The sequence below is a fragment of the Helianthus annuus genome, chromosome 15 (genome assembly GCF_002127325.2).
Source record: "Helianthus annuus cultivar XRQ/B chromosome 15, HanXRQr2.0-SUNRISE, whole genome shotgun sequence".
In the NCBI taxonomy this organism is placed as follows: domain Eukaryota; kingdom Viridiplantae; phylum Streptophyta; class Magnoliopsida; order Asterales; family Asteraceae; genus Helianthus; species Helianthus annuus.
The window spans coordinates 26,971,112-26,990,199 of NC_035447.2; the positions used below are offsets into that span (position 1 = coordinate 26,971,112).

The window sequence follows — 19,088 nt, forward strand, 5'->3', positions numbered from 1 at the left end:
AATATTAAAACAAAATCCAAATTCCTGGTTACAAAGATGTAGATAATTAATTTACATCCATATATAATTTGGTCGAACTTGGAGATTTTCTTCCTGGTTTGCTCTTCAATTCTTGTACCTCTTTAAAAGTGTATTCATGGATGTTTGGGAACCTAATAAGAAAACCCTTATCTGTTGATGGATTGAAGCATGGATTGGTTTCTGGTGTCAAGCATGCTAAAAAACTAACCATTACACTTCCGCAAGATCGGTTATTCTCACAAGTGTTCCATAAAATGCCACAAATAACTTAATTTCCTGTTAAACTATTTCACTTCTAGTTCTAGTCCATCGACAATATTACCAGAGTTTGGTAAATAATTGAAGGAATTACGTACACACACCCTACAAACCTCAAGCTGAAGTCTAACTAATAATATACTGAGTTTTTTTTTTTTGCAGAAGTAGGGGTTTTGAGCCCCCAAAGATTACTTTTAGGTGGCAACCAAGAAAATAAGCGATTTTAGGTACATTGCCAAATGATTCAGCGAGCTTCCTCAAGATTTCTGCCTAAAGCTGATGCAGGTTTCACTTTTCTAACAATTGAGTGAACCTCGCTGTTTTTAACAGCCAACTACTGAAGTTCGCTGATTTGATCAGCAGACCTGTAATGAACATCGGTGTTTATATGAACCAAGTTAAAAAGGCTCGCTGTTCTATAAGTTTCTTGTAGATATTTTATAAACCCTTATTGAGTACCTGCCATTCATCCATCTTTCTGTGGCTTCCTGTTTCATTGGGATTACTTATTAAAACTGGTTATCTACTTATCCAACCTCCTTATTCGGTCATTTACAGGCGAAATAAGAACAAGTTTGAAACAAACAGTTGTAACAAACACCCCATAAGTTGAACTAAAACATTTATAATTCATCCATACCCGGAGGCAGCCTCTTGTGGGTGTGACCATTTCGGCGTTGACCAAGAAAGTAGCGGTGGTCAAACATCTGGAAAAGACCATTCATGCATCCTACTTGCTTCTGTTTATCACCTCTCAAAGTATGCAAAACCTCCTTATCTCCCATTTGCACCACCACCACTGCATCGCTTCTTATTTTCAAATAATCAAAACTTAAAGATCTTATAAAAAAGATTATTGAATTAATATCATAAGATGCTTTCTTTTGTTGGGTGCAACCTAAAAAGTTCCAAGATTGTAGCTTTTTTGGTTCTTACTGTTTGCAGAAGAGGATATATATATGTAAGCATTGTTGATTTTTTTAGTGGGAACTGGGAAGTGAATTGGGTGTCAATATTAAGAATGAGAGGGAAAATATTTAACAATTCTAGAGAGAGAGAGGGGAATTAGTGGGTCAGATGTGCACTGGCCATCCATGTGGACAAAATAATGTTTGTGGGTCTGGAGTCTGGCCTCTTCATGTGGTGTTTGTCAGGTGATTGGAGTTTCAGTAAAATGTATGGAAACTTCAAGTTCTAAAGGTCTTTTGTAAACTTATCTTTTTCCAAAATTACCAAATTACCCTTTTGTATTCATCATATTCCTCATTCTTTGAGTTTTCTTGGTGGGTTGAGTTAGTAATTTAACATAAGTTTACTGTCTTTTATCTATAATACTATAAAATGGAGAAGTGATGTACACACATATAATTTTATATGGCTTTTATATGGCGTCCATCATTTTATGCAATATGTACAACTAAACAATGCTTATTTTATAAGTTATAAGGGTAAAATTGAAATGTAATTTTACCAAAGGTATAAATTTTAAAGCATTACTTACAAGGAAAAACAAGCTAAATAAAAAAAAAATTTAAGACGCCATGGGGGCAATTAAGAGATTTCATCAATGGAAACTGATACATTTATAACCTGTAACTTCAATCGTCACTCTCGCATATTTAGAGAAGAGCAGGGGTTAGACCGTGTGTAATGGGGCGTTTTTTTTTTAAATTTTTGCCCGAAAACGCCGCATAACGCCCACCCCCCATTACAGGGGGCGTTTTAGGGCGTGTTTTTCGAAAAAAATCCCCTCCGGCGTTTTAAATATAACGCTTAAAATCGCATGGGGCCCACCATTTTCGACCGTTTTCAAACGGTAACATTCCTTTATTTTTTTTAATTTAAAATATTCCCCACTATATATATTTACCCCACATTCACACCATTTTTTATACAAAAACTCACTATCTCTCCCACTTTCTTCCAACTTTTATAAAAAAAAAACCCACTTTCTTCTAATTTTTATACAATCATGCATCCATACCGCCCTCCTTTTGGTGTCCCCGCTAGACCCGCAAACCCGAACACAACCCAACCGCAAACCCCGTACAACCTTCAAGACATGGACCCGAGCTTTTTAACTTACGCGGCTTACTTGAGTGGCGCCCCTCCGTTTGTTCCTCCCACTTTCGGCTATGGTCAAGCCGGCGAGTCTCAACCGTCACAACCCGAAGCCGAACCCGATGTGGAAGTCGTACCGGAGACGCAACCCGAACCGGTGCAAGAAACATCGAAACGCGGCAAAAGGTCGCATAAGAAGAAGGATAAGGACGCACCGCGGCGTACAAAAAATATAATCAAATGGACGAAGGAAGAGGAATACGCGTTGACTCGGGCGTATGTCGACAATTTCGGAGGACGAAGAGACCGGTAACTATTTTATATAAATATTATTTTACTTATTTTGTTAATTTATTTTTTAACAAACAACTTATTTTATTTTTTTTTTTGTAGCAAACTTTCAAACGGGCCCGGTTTTTTGGGATAGGGTTCGTGCACTCTTCTTTAGCACGTGGGGTCAAGGCGAACATCGGGACAAAGACTCCATTTCTAGCAAATGGACCGACATCAACAACAAGTGTCATGGGTTCCAAGAAGTCTTCCAACGTAACTACGATAATCGGCCGAGCGGTGAAGGTGGCGTGGGGGTTTTAACGAAGAGTTTGGAGGAGTTCGAGAGGACAAAAGGCCCTTTCACGTACTACAAGTGTTGGGAGCTACTTCGAAAAAGTCCAAAGTGGGCGGTAGTTAATCCAATGACGTCTAGTAGTAGACGTCGGGCTAAAAGGTCAAAAACATCATCCTCCGTTGACCCGTCAACTCCGACATCGGATGCCCGCAATGTTGATTTAAATGAGGCGGTGGACGAGGGCATTCAAGAAGAGTTGGTCCGACCCACCGGTAGAAGAAAGGGAACCGGGAAAAAAACGGTCGAGTCGTCTTCCGATCTCGAGTTAAAGGATGATTTCGAGGAGATGAACCGTCGTCTCCAAGACATTCGCGACCTCGGCCACCAACGTTATGAGATTATGAAGGAACGAGTGGCCGAAACAAAAAAATTTAACGAGATGCAAGAGGCGAGGCAAATGGAAAAGGACATCGAGTTTTTGTCCAAACCTATCGACCACCTACAAGGCGATGCGTTGATTCTTGCGCAAATACGTCGCCAAAAAATTAAAGAAAAATATGGACTCTAGATCATGTTATTTTTTTATGTTTTTTTTTATTTTTTTCAGCTTTTTTTCTGTTTTTTTTTTATTTTCGGTTTTTTTTTTTTTTTCAAGTAATGTAATTTTATTTTTAAATTAATGAAGTTTTTTTTATGTTTTAAATTAAAAAAAATAATTGGGAAATGATTGTAAAATGATTGAATGGAGGTTATGGTATAATGCCCCACTACACCACTTTTGCTATAATGCCCACTAGGACGTCATGTGTCGTATAACCATGGTGGGGGCATTATAAGCTTCTACCACTACACATGGTCGTCTTAGAGAGTGAAAGACCGAGGGGAGAGAGAACGGGAAAGAGGGACAGAGAGAGAGGCAACGGAGAAGGTGAGACGAGCCGATGACGATGACAGTGATCGTGTCACTTGGTCGGAGAACGAAGATGGAAACAATAGGGATGGGGGTTCCGGTGATGAGATTGCTGGTGTATTCTTCATACGATTAGGTCATATGGTTCGGTTCTCTTCTTTACAAAACACACACAACCGAGAGAGACCAACTGAAAAGGGGAGTCGGCCAATAGGTTTCCGGCGAACCCCTACGTTTCCTGTCAAGAGAGAGAGATGATTGATGTGTAAATGATGGTGACAAAGAGAGAGGTGAAAAGCCAAATGGTGTATGAGGGCTATTTCCTTGGAAACCCTAACCTGAAATGAGAAATCTCCTTCTTAGACAGAGCTATCTTCGCCTTTAAATCAATATGTTCTCCAAGGTAATGCAAATACTCTATTTAGAGATTTCCTTTTCACGCGATAATCTTTTTAAGTTTACAGTATTTGGTTGAATTGGCAATGACTCTGATTTCTGATTATATGGTCTAAGTGTTTTGCCCTAAATTGATTATTGGTATTTAATATAAAATTTTCTTTTTTATTATTTATTCTGCAATTAATAAAATAAACAAAGCTTAGAACCTGGAAATTTAATCAAGTTACTTGTGTTTTGTAAAAAAATGCGTAGTAATATGATGAGAGCCTGGTAATTAACCCTTTTCTCACTCTTGATCCAGAATATGAGGCTGCTAAGGTAATTAAGCTAAATCAGTATGACCTCTAGGCTATTTTCATTTGCTTATTTATATATTTATTTATTGTTATTTTAAATTGAAGTGTTTGGGCAAATGGTTTTCAAAGGGTACTGGAGGAAGCCGGTTCACTGGATTCTTTCATCCCGCTCTGGTCTTGCAGAGACTGAGTTGGAGGTAAGTAAATTAACAGCTTCTTGTTATTGCCGTTATGAAGGTTTATGTAACAAATGTTTATGAGACGTATACTTGATAACAACATCAAAGCTTAAAATCGGGTCGTCGGTTTTGTGTGATTACCCGAGACCAATCATCAAAGCTTAAAATCCGGTGTGTAATACTTAAGTTTCGTTCTAGAAATTATCCAAGCTTGCAATTCCATACTTTTCTCGAGTTGGTCTCACGCCACTTTATCTCAATTCCTCGAACACCTTCATGAGTTCTTTAAGAAGAGTAGAAGACCAGAGATTGGTTGACCCTGTGATCCTTGATGTTCAGTTATGGTATTTGAATGCTTCCCTCCTGTTGATAGATTAGGTTACAGGTCCATATTATTTAGTTAACAGGCTTGGGCCTTTTTTTGTTTTTTTTTTAATTTTCGGTCCAGTTTAAATAAGTTCGGCTGTATTCGGTTATATTTGGTATAGGACCGAGAACTGACACGATACATGTCAAGTGTTATCATATTGCTTTAGTGGTTTTGTATTTGCACATTATGGGTGTGCCTATTAAACTTGCCAGATAGTGAAACTTTTATCGAGAACACTCCCTCTTCACATCTCCAAGATTCTTGCCTACACATTTAGATTAAGCGAAAAAACATGCAAATCTACTACATGTGAAGTGTTATCATATAGTTTTAGTGGTTTTGGATTTGCACATTATGGGTGTGCTTATTAAACTTACCAGATAGTGAAACTTTTACTACGTAGTTATAGTCTTTTTAGTTGTATAAAGTTATTTGGTAACTTAAGCTGCAAGTGTGCCAAAACAACATAAGTTGGTGTGAGGTCAGTATTTAGTACTCCTTTGTATGTGCTTTATAATGCTTACCTTTGATTTTTTTTTCGTTTAATGATATGTTATACGGTTCCTCTTATGTCTTAAAGTGAGCTGTTAGCAAGGGCCTCATCAAAAAACGATGGCAACTCATTTCGTTCTCTGCTTGAAGCACAAAATGCTGATGGTCAAACTGCTCTTCATCTGGCATGCAGGCGGGGCAGTGCTGAACTTCTTGAGGCTATTTTGAGTTATCCAGAGGTCAACGTTGATGTTCTTGATAAAGATGGGGACCCGCCACTTGTCTTCGCGCTTGCAGCTGGATCCCCAGAGTGCGTTCGGGCCCTTCTTAGTAGATATGCTAATGTCAGATCTAGGCTGAGGGACGGGTTTGGCCCGTCTGTTGCTCATGTCTGTGCATATCATGGCCACCCCAATTGCATGCGCGTAAGTGTTTTAACGAACTTTACTTATCAATATATGGTTTTGATTGTGTTTTGATTCAAACGGGTCAAATTGGTCGAACGGATTGAAAGCCACCCTAAGTCTATATATACAATGTATACAACCCTCTTAATCTATTGATCATAATAATATTGTTAATAAATAATAACAGGAATTGCTATTGGCTGGTGCCGATCCAAACACAATTGATGATGAAGGTGAATCTGTACTGCATAGAGCCGTGACAAAAAAGTATACAGAATGTGCTCTTGTTATATTAGAACATGGGGGCTGTAAATCTATGGGTATCTTAAACTCGAAGAATCTAACGTAAGTACACAATCAAATTTCCTTTTTTCTTATAGATGTATGTGTCCTAATAAATTGGTTTTACAACTGCATAGGCCTCTACACTTATGTGTCACAACATGGAATGTAGCCATTGTGAAAAGATGGATTGAAGTTGCATCTTCTGAAGAAATTTCTGAAACGATAGATGTACCTTCTAGAATCTTCTGGATTCTCTCGTGTGGCAAGTCTGCCAGCGTGGAGTGGTATGGTCCCTCTAACATATGTGCATCTGTGATTCGGGATCATACCTCTTCAGGGTTCAAGTGAGAGGTTAGTGTATTTGTGTGTGAAAGCGACGGACAAGTTCTTGATGGTCGGTCACAATGATGGTAATTAACGCCTCATTGCATAGCGGTGATGTGGTAATATATAGCAGCAGTTGGCAATCGAACAGGAGAAGCGACCAATGGTAGAGATGTCGCCGATATGTGGCAATTCACAAAGTACCAGGTCAAGCTAATCTGCACATGGGAGTATAATTATTGATGTATTAGAAGATCTGGGTGCTTGTAACTGATCAGACCTTGAGGTTTGTAAATTTTCTTACTATGGTATTTCACATTTTCTTAAAAGTCGTCTTTGAAAAAAGAATTATATGTTGTATTTTTGTTATGCATCTGGTTGGTCATGTAGCTAGGCTCTTTTGACAATTTAAACGAAGAACCAAATTATGAAATGATTTGCCAGGTGATATATGAATCCTCACAAAACTAGCTTTATATTTATGTAAGTCAATATAATTTCCATTTTCTAAAAAGTATATTTTTTGAGTCGTTTGGTCGTGAACCCATGGTGTTATATCTACTGTGGCCTGTTTCCAAGTAACAAAGTTGATTCATTATATTATAAAAACTTGTACCATCGTATGCTATGCTGATGTTGGATATTATTGGTGGTCAAAGGTCTGGTTTTTAAGTAAGATATGTTGATAATGTATACTAATATACTTTAATATTTGTGGATAGATAAGATGCTTTAGTAGGACAAGAACATATAATGTATTATACATCACATCGTACGCTACCCAAGTCTTCCTATACTCTGCTCACATGCCGATCACCTGTTAGCTAAATATTAAAATAAAAGCAGTGACTCCGCCGCAACGCGCGGGTTTCCCACTAGTAAGTTATAAGGGTAAAATTGAAATGAGCATGAAATTTTAAGACACTGTGATGTGAGGTATAATAGTAATTCGACCTACCCATCACACTCACACACCCAAAATCCTTTCCGTCACTGCCCTCAAAGAAACTTAACAGCCCTCAAAGAAACCTAACAGACTTCTCGCAATCAAACCCAAGAGTGAATATAGCAAATGAAAGGGTCGAAGCAATTATAGATGAAATCAATTGGATGAGGGAGAGGAAGAGAAGAATACAGAGAGGGGAGAGAAGACCTAGGGCTCTCCGGCCACATCGACATCAATGACGATGGGGGATTTGTGTTGAGAGAGACGATCTAGAGAGAGTACATGATTGAAGCTCGACCTAGGGTTTCCGATGGCAGCGCCCGACACATGGATGGTGGTCGATCATCCGAAAAGACTGGTCGTTCGGCTGATCTGGTGGTGGTTAAAGATCAGGTGATGGATTAACCGAGGGTTGGTGGTGGTTAAAGATCAGTTTAATGTAACGCCACCGATTGGTTGGCAAATAGACCCGTTTGGTCATTCAGCTGTGCAAGCTTACCTATTGGGGGCAGAGGTTAGTTATTCTGTTCTATCGATAGTCTGTAAACCACCATTATCGATGCATCTTAGATTATAATCTTGCTACATGTTTTTAACTCATCTAAACTTGTGTTCTTATGGTTGTTTAGCTTGGATTTGATTCTGTTTTCTTTGGGAGAATTGATTACCAAGATAGAGCTAAGCGAAAAGGGGATAAACGTCTTGAAGTTATCTGGCGGGGCTCCAAGAGTCTTGGTTCATCTTCACAGGTGTTTTCTTTAATTTTGGTATCATTATTATCGATTTTTGTAATTGGAATTACTGTCTAACATGATCATTAAAATTGACAGATTTTCGCGGGTGCTTTCCCCGAGAACTACAAACCTCCACCTGGTGGTTTTTACTTTGAAGTTAATGATGATTCCCCGATTGTCCAGGTAACCTATTAAATAAAATTTAAGGTTTAAGAATGTTCAAGACATGTACCGTAATTTTTTCTTTTATACTGAAGGATGACATCGACCTGTTTGATTACAATGTTGAAGAACGAGTTAATGATTTTGTTGCTGCTGCCTTATCACAGGTATGTTTTAAACTTTTAATGGCTATGTGTATACTTTTTCTTAAAAGATCTCAAGATGAAAGATTAACTAAATAATTAGTTAACGTTTTCTTATACTACCAGGCGAACATTACTCGTACAAATCATGTAATGTGGACGATGGGGGCCGACTTCAAATATCAGTATGCAGAGTCATGGTTTCAGAATATGGACAAGTTTATTCTTTACGTCAATAAAGTTAGTTATTCTATCAATCCTTTCTGAACTTCTCATCCTGCCACATTTTCTTGTTTGGTTTTTGAATTTTGACTACATATGCATACAGGATGGCCGGGTCAATGCTTTCTATTCAACGCCATCTATATACACTGATGCTAAACATGTTGAGCCTGACTCATGGCCTCTCAAAGAAGACGACTATTTTCCGTAAGTACAATAACAGAAATTTTTCAATTTACAATCACATATTAAGATATTGTTGATATTTTAAGCACTAAATTTACTTGTTAGATATGCAAGCGATATAGATGCCTACTGGACTGCATACTTTACTAGCAGGGCAGGTCTAAAGGGCTATGTCAGAATGTTGAGTGGCTATTATCTGGTGGGTGACACGTTTTTTTAATTATTTCACATTATCAGTTAACGTTAAAAAGTTCGATATTTATTTTCATTTGACTTCAATTAATATCAGGCAGCAAGACAATTGGAAGTAATGACGGGAAGGAATAAAACGGGGCCGACTATAGACTATTTGGGTGATGCTTTGGGGATTGCTCAGCATCACGATGCTATTAGTGGTACTTCTCAACAACATGTGACTAATGATTATGCAAAATGGCTCTCAATAGGTTAAAAGGAGGTACAAATTAATTCTATGTTTTATTGCAAATAATATTTTGAGCTCAACAATGCAGGGTATATCCCAAACGGGTGCAACATATGATCTAAGAGCTGTTGGGATCGTAGGCACATGGACCGTGGTACGCTTCGGTATGCAGAATGGAAACAGGTACTTGTTTGTGAATATTTTCTTTGCAGATAAGATTACTGATTTTTCATACCATTTGATAACATTCTTCAAATCATTACATCATGGAGGAGTCGATATGATCCATAGTGGGAGGGATAAGATTGAAACTCTACAACAGGTTATCTATCTATTTTATGAATTATTGCTGTGGACTTTTTATTTATTGACATTTATGAATGGGATTTTAGTTTATATAATTATTCATTGGGTTCTGTATTTATCGCTCATTTTTATGTTTGTTCTTGCCATGGAATAATATTACTTATGTAATTTTTAAGGTCAATGGAAGAAAAAGTGTCTAGCCGGCTTTGGAATTCCCTCACGGTGTATTTGACCCATGCGAGTAAACAATGTGCTTCTTAAGTTTATTGTTAAGGTGAAATTGTTATAAAATTAACAGAATTTTAAAAAGGTTTACAAAAACACAAAAAAAAAAGATGTAGATTAAAGTGGCGAAGATTAGGATGGGAGGATTGGCTCAAAGGGGTGGGGTTGGTGTTGGCACTGGTCTGACCCATTTAAAAAGGGGAGAAGTACAGTTAACATTAATGGTCTCTTGTTTGATATGGTTCAAGGGTGCTGTAAAAAAGGAGTTTGAAGAACTTTATTTACTCATATTTGCTCCTTTGTATTTAAAGGCTCAAGCCTAGGCGCCCAAGCATGGTGAACCATTCTGAAAACCTAAAGTACGCAGCCACGGTGAACCATTTTGAAAACCGGCTTGGACCCGCCCTGAAGTCTGAACCAGTTTGGAATACACCTATTTTTTTTTTTGGAATACACATGCGCCCTGCTTTCTTTGGGGCCTCGCTTAAGTGCCTTTAGCTTAGCCGACAAGCTCTCACCCTTTTGCGCCTTGAGCCTTTGACTACCTAGATTAACTTGGTATATGTTTGTGAAAATTTTTTCATTATGACAGCTTGGTATAAGTATGTGAAATTTTATGAATCCGATAAATCTGGAGATCTTTTTGCAACCAGAGGATCGTGGGGTCGTGTAGTTTTGTTTGAGACAGAAGACATGTCTGTTTATATCAATAATCTTTGTAGTAATTTGTTCATCTGATTTGTTTAAAATTATTTTTAAAATTTCTTATTGATTCCATTTGTAACATGTATGCCAGGCTAATAATAGAAGACATCTAGAGGCCATGGATTGTTCCACCTGTTCGACACCTTCAATTCCGTTTTTACCAGATATGATTTTACTTTTTAAAGGAATGAATGCAATTTATAATATAATGTAGATTGTATAGATCTTATCTTGATTTTTAGGGTCTTTTGTGAAGAACTACAGTGGCACTAACGATGCTTCGGCAGGCGATTGGAGCGGTGAAGAAGGATCAAACAAGCATTAGCATTGCTAAGTATGGCACCAGAGTTAGAAGTTGCCATAGTGAAAGCCACCAGTCATGATGATGAACCGACCAGTAAGAAGTAAATTCGGGGCAATCCTGCAGCTTACGACGCTAAGTGAGCGCCTGCGTTCATGCCATGTCGAAACTTTGAGCAAGATGCGTGATTGGTTTGTTATGTTAAAGTGTTTTGTTTTAATTCACTGGTTGTTGAATGACGGGGATATGGTTTCTAGCAGGAGATTATGTATGCTACTAGAAGAGGAAACGGGTTGCTTAACATGGCGGATTTTCGTGATAAGGCGCACTTTAATTCATGGGATCACTCTGCTTTTGTGAGGACTTACGGGTTTTATTTGGATTAAAGGCTGAAATATGTACCAAATTTTATATATAATACATTACTTGTTTCCTTTTGCAAATTAAATAACATGTTTTCCTCTTATTTCTTTGGGCTAAAACTTGTTTGATCTTATTAACCAAATAAAGGCTAAAATTGGTCAACGTCCATTGTTCACTCAAGATTAACTGTTTACCCAATAACCGAATTTGCAATAGAAATAGGGTGATGCTATACGTAGTTGGATTAAAGGCTGAAATTTGTACCAAATTTTATATAAAATACATTAGTTGTGTGTATTAAATTAACATTTTTTTGCCCCAGGTGAAGAGAAATACCAGATGACATGATTCTCGAAACACCATCTTTTGCACTCAGCGGCAACGCGCGGGTTCCTCACTAGTAACTTATTAAATGGAAATGCAAGGCATGTATTATCCTGCAACAAAGACGTACTTGATGTAGTAAAGTCTAAATGGGTGTATCCATCTTGTCAAGTTAAATGCTTATTTAATTCTTACATTTATTACATCAATTCCTTAAGATATTAAATAAAAACAGCGAAGTATTGTAACTTGGCAAAACCAAACAGCAAAGTTCTTTAAATTGTGGTTCAATTCAGCGAGGTTCATTACAGGTCTGCTAATTAAATTAGCGAACTTCAGTAGTTGGCTGTTAAAAACAGCGAGGTTCACTCAATTGTCAGAAAAGTGAAACCTACAACAGCTTTTGGCAGAAATCTTGAGGAAGCTCGCTGAATCATTTGGCAATGTACCTAAAATCGCTTATTTTCTTGGTTGCCACCTAAAAGTAATCTTTGGGGGCTCAAAACCCCTACTTCTGCAAAAAACTCTAATATACTGATGTATAAATAGGTAACATTTGGGCCACTGTCATAAAAGGCAGACAACAAACCAGTTTGCCAAGTCACAAAATACATCAAAGTTTCAATAAAATCTCTACAAAAACATTTACAACAACGGAGAAAGAAGGAGAATTGGCTTCTTCAAGTTCACAAATAGTGACTCCTAGCTTATATATTCCTCGCTATATCTGCCAACAACGTGTAAGTACATACAATTGCAACCATAATCTCGATGAACACAATGAATCCAATAAGCACCCACACTAGTCCAAATTTCTTGTAAGTGCCCCCAAGTAACACAAGGATGGCAATATGATTGATGCTGTGACACTTAAAAATGGCCCCACAAGTGACAGCAAATAGCCAAAGAAAGGGAGTACTATTGTGCTTATTACGATTGATGTTCTGATCAAGAGGCTAAACTTTCTAGTCTTGTAAAACGATAAAAATCTTTCTTCAATAGTGTGGATAATTGGTGTCATCATCAGGGGCGGTTCTTAGAAGGCCACTGGCAGGGCCACGGCCCGGGCAAGTTTTTCGGCCGTAGTGCTAATTTTCCGCATTTCGATCGAAATTTTTTATATATACTATGTTTGGCCCGGGCTTGCCCAGGCTTTTTTTTAGTGCCCGTGTCAATTCGGCCCTGGCACGTTCAACGGGCAAGATCTGCCAGTGGTCATCATCAATGTATATTTAGCTATTGGGTTCACGAGGGTAGTGCATACAGCCACTATTGAGCGTATTTTGTAGGTAGGAAGGTTTAAGGTAACCTGTGACTCTACCTCTGAACCAACAACTACCATCCACGAGTAAGTAATTGTGCAGAAGACAAAACAAACTAGCAGCACCTTCATTTTAGAACGCATAAAAGAAAGCTATAGTTATAGCAAGTTAAGAATCTTGAACTTTATGAACTAACATGATATTTTATCTCAAACCATATATAAACCATGATAAACGGATCTTTAGTAGTCTAATACAAATGTATAAGACCTCCTCGATTATTATATTCAAAACATTATTTCATGACTGATATAATACAAATCTTTTTAAATAGGGAGCGCGGAAGGGGGAGGGGGAGTTTTAAAGAAAAAAATATGGGGGCTGGACTCAATACATATCAAATTTTCAGAAACTTTCTGTACAATTTACACTTCAAAGCGAAAAGAACAAAGGGGTCGAGGCCTCGCTAGGGCCAAGTAAGTTCATCCCTTGACTATAATCATACTTGACACATTAACTCTAAAAATGAATAACTTTGCTTTGAACCTATTGCACCTCTTATACAAACATACGGTAACTTTAGATCATACCGCAACATAATGCAAGAAACATTGATCAATGAATAGGGTGAAAGTTATTTATTAATATTCTAACCTAAATTTTTTGTATGCCTATATGATTGAAAAAAAAAATTGAAAGGAGGGAAATTGTTAGAGAAATTTGTTTGTATCAAATTTGATAAAATGTATTATGTTTTTTCAATACATCTTACATACATATATATAGGGTATAATGCCCTCTTTGATTCTAGCTGATGAATAAAATGATACTTGATGTGTATATGTTTACTCTTGCCATGATAGACGGGATCTAGGATCTTTCGCTAAACAAATTGTGGATTTATTATCACAATATTTGACTATTAGATGATTAACCTAGATATGGATTGGAGCTCATCGATAATCCTTTTTAATCAAAGGGCTTGAAAACCTGCCATGGACAAAGCCATGTACTCGTCTTTGGTTGAAGACAAGGAAACAACTTTTCATTTCTTAGATTACTAGGATATGGCTCTTGACCCTAAACGAAATGTATAACGCGATGGCCTTTTATTATCATCAAGATTTCCAGCATAATCACAATCGCTAATATATTTTACTATTTGTTTCTCTGCTTCCCAATGGGGTTTCTTTGGTAATTGAAAACATGATGTCAGGAAGAGTGTTTGTTATGTATATAAATATAAGACTCCCTACTAAGCTCTGATAGATATTGGGGTTTACATCTTCGAAATCATCCTCAGACAACCTTAAACCATATTCCATATGTGTAGCAATCCTTCATTCGAAATCGACCAAGTAGATCTTTAGCATATTTGTATTGTGATATTTTAATATTTCTTTGATCATAGGTAACTTCCACACCCAAAATAGTTCAATTTTCCAATGTCCCCCATTTCAGCTTCCTTTTACTTTGATTCTTTAAAGGTAGCTATTTATCAAGAGAATTGCGTTCAATGATAAGGTCATCCGCATATAGGCACACAAATAGTCTCATATTCCCAGTTTGTTTCATGAATAATGTATGTTTGAAAGCTCACTTTTAAAAGCTATGATTGTAAAGCAATAGTCTATATTATTGTACCAATCTCTCGGTGCTTGTTTCAACTCATATAGTGCCTTTTTAAAAATACATACCGTTATTGTCCTTTATAATTGCATATATAAAACAAAACATTAATAAGTTAAAGCATGATAAACATTCATGAAACCTGTTTGCATTTTCAACCAATTATCAAACAAAGATAAAAGGTCGGCACATGATCAAACAAACCTAGAAAGATCAAAACATGACATATCATCCCCATGCAAGAATAGCCTTACTGTTCTTTGTATTTCATGATTTATCCAGACCTACCTTCTTTTCTTTACTGTCGTTAATAATACTTCCGGTCGGGTCTCTCAACTTGCAAGCTATTTCGTCGTTCAGTACCAGCTGATTTCCAAGGTACTCCAAGGCTTTTGTACGATCAGTAGACTCAGGGATGTCAACAATTGGAGAGAGGGTTTTCATGTATTTTTTATGTCTTTGATTACAAGAGTTGTCACCATTCCGCATAAGCTTCTTATAGTTCCTTCTTCGAGGGTTTCTTTTTCGAAATTCTTCTTAAGAATGTTTTGTACTTCTTCGTTGCTTCCATTATGTTTGTTAGTTGAAGAAGACATGTTTTGGCGGTATGTATTTTCTGAGAAAAATACTTGGGTGGCTTATTGGTAGAAAAAATAGAAATATATGTTCATCTACCGCATTTAAAGGTATTAAACGCGGTGAGTTAATGTTATTTGAATGGTAGGTATAATCTATCAGGTTTTCTTTTAAAAATATGTAAACATGCATTACTTCTAATAGTGTTATCATATATCCTATATCTTTTGTGTAAGCTATTATTGACTTTCTCATATGATGGCATCATCTTCATCATCGCCACCAGCAGACGACAATGTGAAGGGTGAATTAATTAGGCAGGTTCTTCTACAATACAACAGGGATGTATTATGTAGTGATGTGTTAAAGCAGAGTTATACACGTTTATCGAAGTGTATTGACAAAAAAGACAAGGTAACTACGAAACTAATGTCCTTGCCAGCATCTGCAATTCGTGATCTCGTCATGGTTTTTACCCTTGACGAGAAAAAGAAAGATCTGGAGAAGTTCGAAAAAATTGCGGTCATTTTAGATTACCTAAAGTGTTCTATTGAATTGAAGTTGCAAATTTTAGAATCCTATTAAGTTTGTTAAATGTTATTGCTTTGTGTATGCTTTACCGGTTATGTATTAGTTCTTTATGTACTTACGTACTGTTGTAAATAACTATTCGTTTTGTGTTTGTGGTGGTTTAATCTTTCTATTTAAAGTTAGTAATCGTTTAGTCATAACACAATGGATGTACTAGTCATAGTATTCATAATTTTTTACTTGTAGTTTGGTCATTAAATAACTTATTGAATTTGTTAGTTTTTGTAAATAAAATAGTATTTATATATTGTGTAGTTAAGGAGAATTAGAAATTTCCCACGTTGTAATATGTGTAGTTAAGGAATAGTTCTTAATGGAATGGTTTTTGTGGAATATTGTCATTGTGTATTTTGTGTATCATTGTGTTATTTGTCTTCTGTTTTTTATATATTTGATTTTTTTTTTTGTAGTTGTCTATTTTTATATATAACATTGTGTAATTAACTTCCTACTTTTTTTTTGTTGTGGTTCTTTTTCTTTTTCAATAAGGCAATTTTTATAAAAAAACAATAGTTTTTAGAAAAGACAAAGTAATATATAAAACACAATGCCACAAACAAACTAAGAGGTAATTATTTTCACAATGACAATAACACAATGTTAGAAATATAACACAATCATTTATAAAAAAAAAATCATTAAAAAATATACCCGTGTATGTGTATATGTTTACCTCAAAATTAGAAACGGTTTCTAATATATATAGTTATCTACTTTTATTTACCCCCTATCGCCTATAGTATGTAAAAACCAGTTACTACCTAGTACCCATAGTTTTAGGACTTTTTACTCACGTGTGTTAACTATTAGTTCAGGTAGTTTTATGTAGTTTTTCATTTTTCAAAGGAATCACTTTGCATATATGTTTTTCTCCTCTCTGTGTTGACGAAAGTATTTCTACTTCAAGCATAATCGTAAGTGAATATGAAGGATCTTCCTTCTCGGTTAATATTGATGAGGATTATTCCAAGACTTCCGGCAAAGGCTGTTACACGGTGCAAGGCTGTGTGTAAAAGATTGATTAGCCTATCTTTCAACGCCTGAGTTTGCTAAGAATAATTGTCATTTCTTGCGAATATTAGATGACCAGAAAATAATTGCTCTTGACAAATCATCATGTGCGATTCATTAGTGGATGGTGAATATCCTAGATGTGTTTCAGGCATTAATGTTCACATTCCCTTCGACGCTCATCCATGTAATGTGATATTTCTTGCAAGTTTGGATGGGATAGTATGTGTTTGCCTATCTAATACTGGTGCATTGGTTGTTTGGAATCCAATGACTCGTGTGTTCAAGATGCTCAGGGCTTTTACAATATGGATGATGATAGTCTTGGGTTTTGTGTTCACTCTTCTGGTGATTACAATAGTGTGCACATTAAACACACTCATTTCAGGTTGACTGTTAACATTTAATCATTTAGTGAAGGTTCATGGTCAACTCCAAGGTTCTTAATTTACAATCCATATTATATTGGTATCTATAGTTGGTCCGTTGGGACGTCTTGTGCAAATTGTTTGTATTTTTATTGACCAAATTCTGGTGTATGGGTAACACAGCGGTACTTCGTTTGGATGTTGATTCGAAGGTAATTAAAAATGTAGGATTCCCAATACACTGAATGTGGAATCTATAGGTCAGTTGGTGACTATACGAGATGAACTTCATATGTTGGTTAGTATTGGAATGCGTAGTGTAGATGTTCAATTGTGGCGTCTGCAAAACGAAACTTGGTCGAAAGTGGTGTCTTTTGTACCCCGTGCGTTTATGCCATTGATTATACTGTGCACTATATTGATGGAACTAACAAGTTAATTATAGTACATAAATGGGGTGAGGTTGCTGAGATAAACGTAAGGGCAAAGAAAATGCAAGGTTTTTTTTCCTATCATCTTTACGCAAGGCATCATAGGTGCAACTGTGCAAGTGTGCAACCTATATCGAAACTATAGTTTCACCACATGTTTAGTTATTGTTTTGTATTTAGTGTTTATTGTAATCTTTGTGTTATATACATACTATTATGCTTGTGGTTGGTGTATTTTTGTATATGGATATTCAATGTTTAGCAATTAATATGGTACTTTAATTGGTCTGTTATGTTTAGAATATGTTTGTTAGTTAGTGTTGATTGTATAAACTTAGTAGAGTAAACAAAATAATTTTTATGATTTATTCAGTTATAAAATGTTGTGTAATAGTTGATTAAACAAAAAAAATGATTTATTCAATTTATGAAATGTTGTGTATTTTTTTTACGCCAATAAATATAATCTATGTTTGACTGTCATTGATTGTTTTTTTTATTTTTAATACTTTCGTAAACATGTAACATTGATAGATTTCATTTATCTTTATTTAATGGTGTTAGCAATTCCTACGTTAATCAATTTACAAATAATTAATTGAATATTTTAAATTGTGCGAACTAGATGTGAGATTTTAAGTTTGTATATATGGCAATTCAAGAAAAATTGTGGTTACTAATCAAAAGTCATCATTATCTTAAATACAGACGTCTTATAAGACCGTGGGGTATGGTGGGGCAGGGGTTGGGCTTGGGTTAGGGCATTAGTTGACACGTGGCTTGAGGGGGGGGGGGGCAGACATGGGCTAACCCACATTCAACACGGTATGGTGGGACGGGGGTTTGGGGCGTGGGTTTGGGGCGTGGGTTTGGTGGGCTTCGCTGGGTTGACCCGCTGGGCTTTTGAATATTATTTAAAACAAATTTATTTTTTTTAATATTTTTAAATAAAGAAAATTACAAAAAAAAATTCCTAACTTTTATATTTGTTTTTTATCTCTTCTCTCATCGCCAAGACTAGTTGTAACTCGTCACCCTCTAGGTGATCAATGGGCTGGGATAAAAATTTCAAATCATCCCGTTTTTGTTTCTGGACATCTCTAGCGGCATCTCTAGCTTCTTTGCTCCTTCGTATTTCGGCCCTTTGTTGTTGGAATACGTTGAATGTATCCAACTTGCATGAAATGTCATCCAACTGCTCGCTGTATATTCCCCTACGCGAGCCCGAACTCCCAGCTGAAGGCGATGCCATACCAGATCTTGATTTTTGAGCACGCCTTCTTGCGATTGGGTGGGTGGGCTAGGATTATTTTCTTGGAATGCATACGGGTTGTTCGGGTCATAAGGACGGTTATAAGGATGCATTTTTTCGTTCTGTAGAAGGAGAATTGAAGATGATTATAGAAGATGTGGTTGAATGTGGTAAAAAATGGAAGAAAAATGTGAGTTTTATAATGAAAAATTAATTTTTTTTAACATAGCCGTTGGCCAACGGCTAGCCCAACAGCTATTTTGTTTTGGCCATACACAGCCCGCCATATCAGCTCGCTTCCCTCGCCCCACGCCCGGATTGAAACCCAAGCCTCAAGGGCCACACCCAACCCAAGCC

General features: G+C 36.6%; 2 protein-coding genes across 2 annotated transcripts; both read left to right on the top strand.

Annotated features, from left to right (window-relative positions):
- Positions 1-4,629: 4,629 nt before the first annotated feature.
- LOC110911073 (E3 ubiquitin-protein ligase KEG) lies at positions 4,630-6,594 on the top strand. Its single transcript, XM_035984280.1, has 5 exons — positions 4,630-4,710; positions 4,891-5,036; positions 5,643-5,979; positions 6,149-6,306; positions 6,381-6,594. Exons 1-5 carry the CDS (start codon positions 4,630-4,632, stop codon positions 6,592-6,594), a joined length of 936 nt encoding a protein of 311 aa, XP_035840173.1.
- Positions 6,595-7,913: 1,319 nt separating this feature from the next.
- Positions 7,914-11,449, top strand: LOC110911075 (probable alpha-mannosidase At5g13980). The gene is made up of 8 exons (XM_022155654.2): positions 7,914-8,030; positions 8,146-8,265; positions 8,347-8,433; positions 8,508-8,579; positions 8,682-8,795; positions 8,884-8,984; positions 9,069-9,162; positions 9,253-11,449. Exons 5-8 carry the CDS (start codon positions 8,709-8,711, stop codon positions 9,412-9,414), a joined length of 444 nt encoding a protein of 147 aa, XP_022011346.1. The 5' UTR covers positions 7,914-8,030; positions 8,146-8,265; positions 8,347-8,433; positions 8,508-8,579; positions 8,682-8,708; the 3' UTR covers positions 9,415-11,449.
- The last annotated feature ends 7,639 nt before the right edge of the window (positions 11,450-19,088 follow it).

Coding starts and splice junctions, on each gene's coding strand:
- LOC110911073 (XM_035984280.1), top strand. CDS start 4,630: ATGGTTTTCAAAGGGTACTGGAGGAAGCCGGTTCACTGGATTCTTTCA. Junction 5,037..5,642: donor ATCCTTGATGTTCAGTTATG/GTATTTGAATGC, acceptor TATGTCTTAAAG/TGAGCTGTTAGCAAGGGCCT. Junction 6,307..6,380: donor TTAAACTCGAAGAATCTAAC/GTAAGTACACAA, acceptor ACAACTGCATAG/GCCTCTACACTTATGTGTCA.
- LOC110911075 (XM_022155654.2), top strand. CDS start 8,709: ATGTGGACGATGGGGGCCGACTTCAAATATCAGTATGCAGAGTCATGG. Junction 8,796..8,883: donor TTATTCTTTACGTCAATAAA/GTTAGTTATTCT, acceptor ATATGCATACAG/GATGGCCGGGTCAATGCTTT. Junction 8,985..9,068: donor AAAGAAGACGACTATTTTCC/GTAAGTACAATA, acceptor TTTACTTGTTAG/ATATGCAAGCGATATAGATG.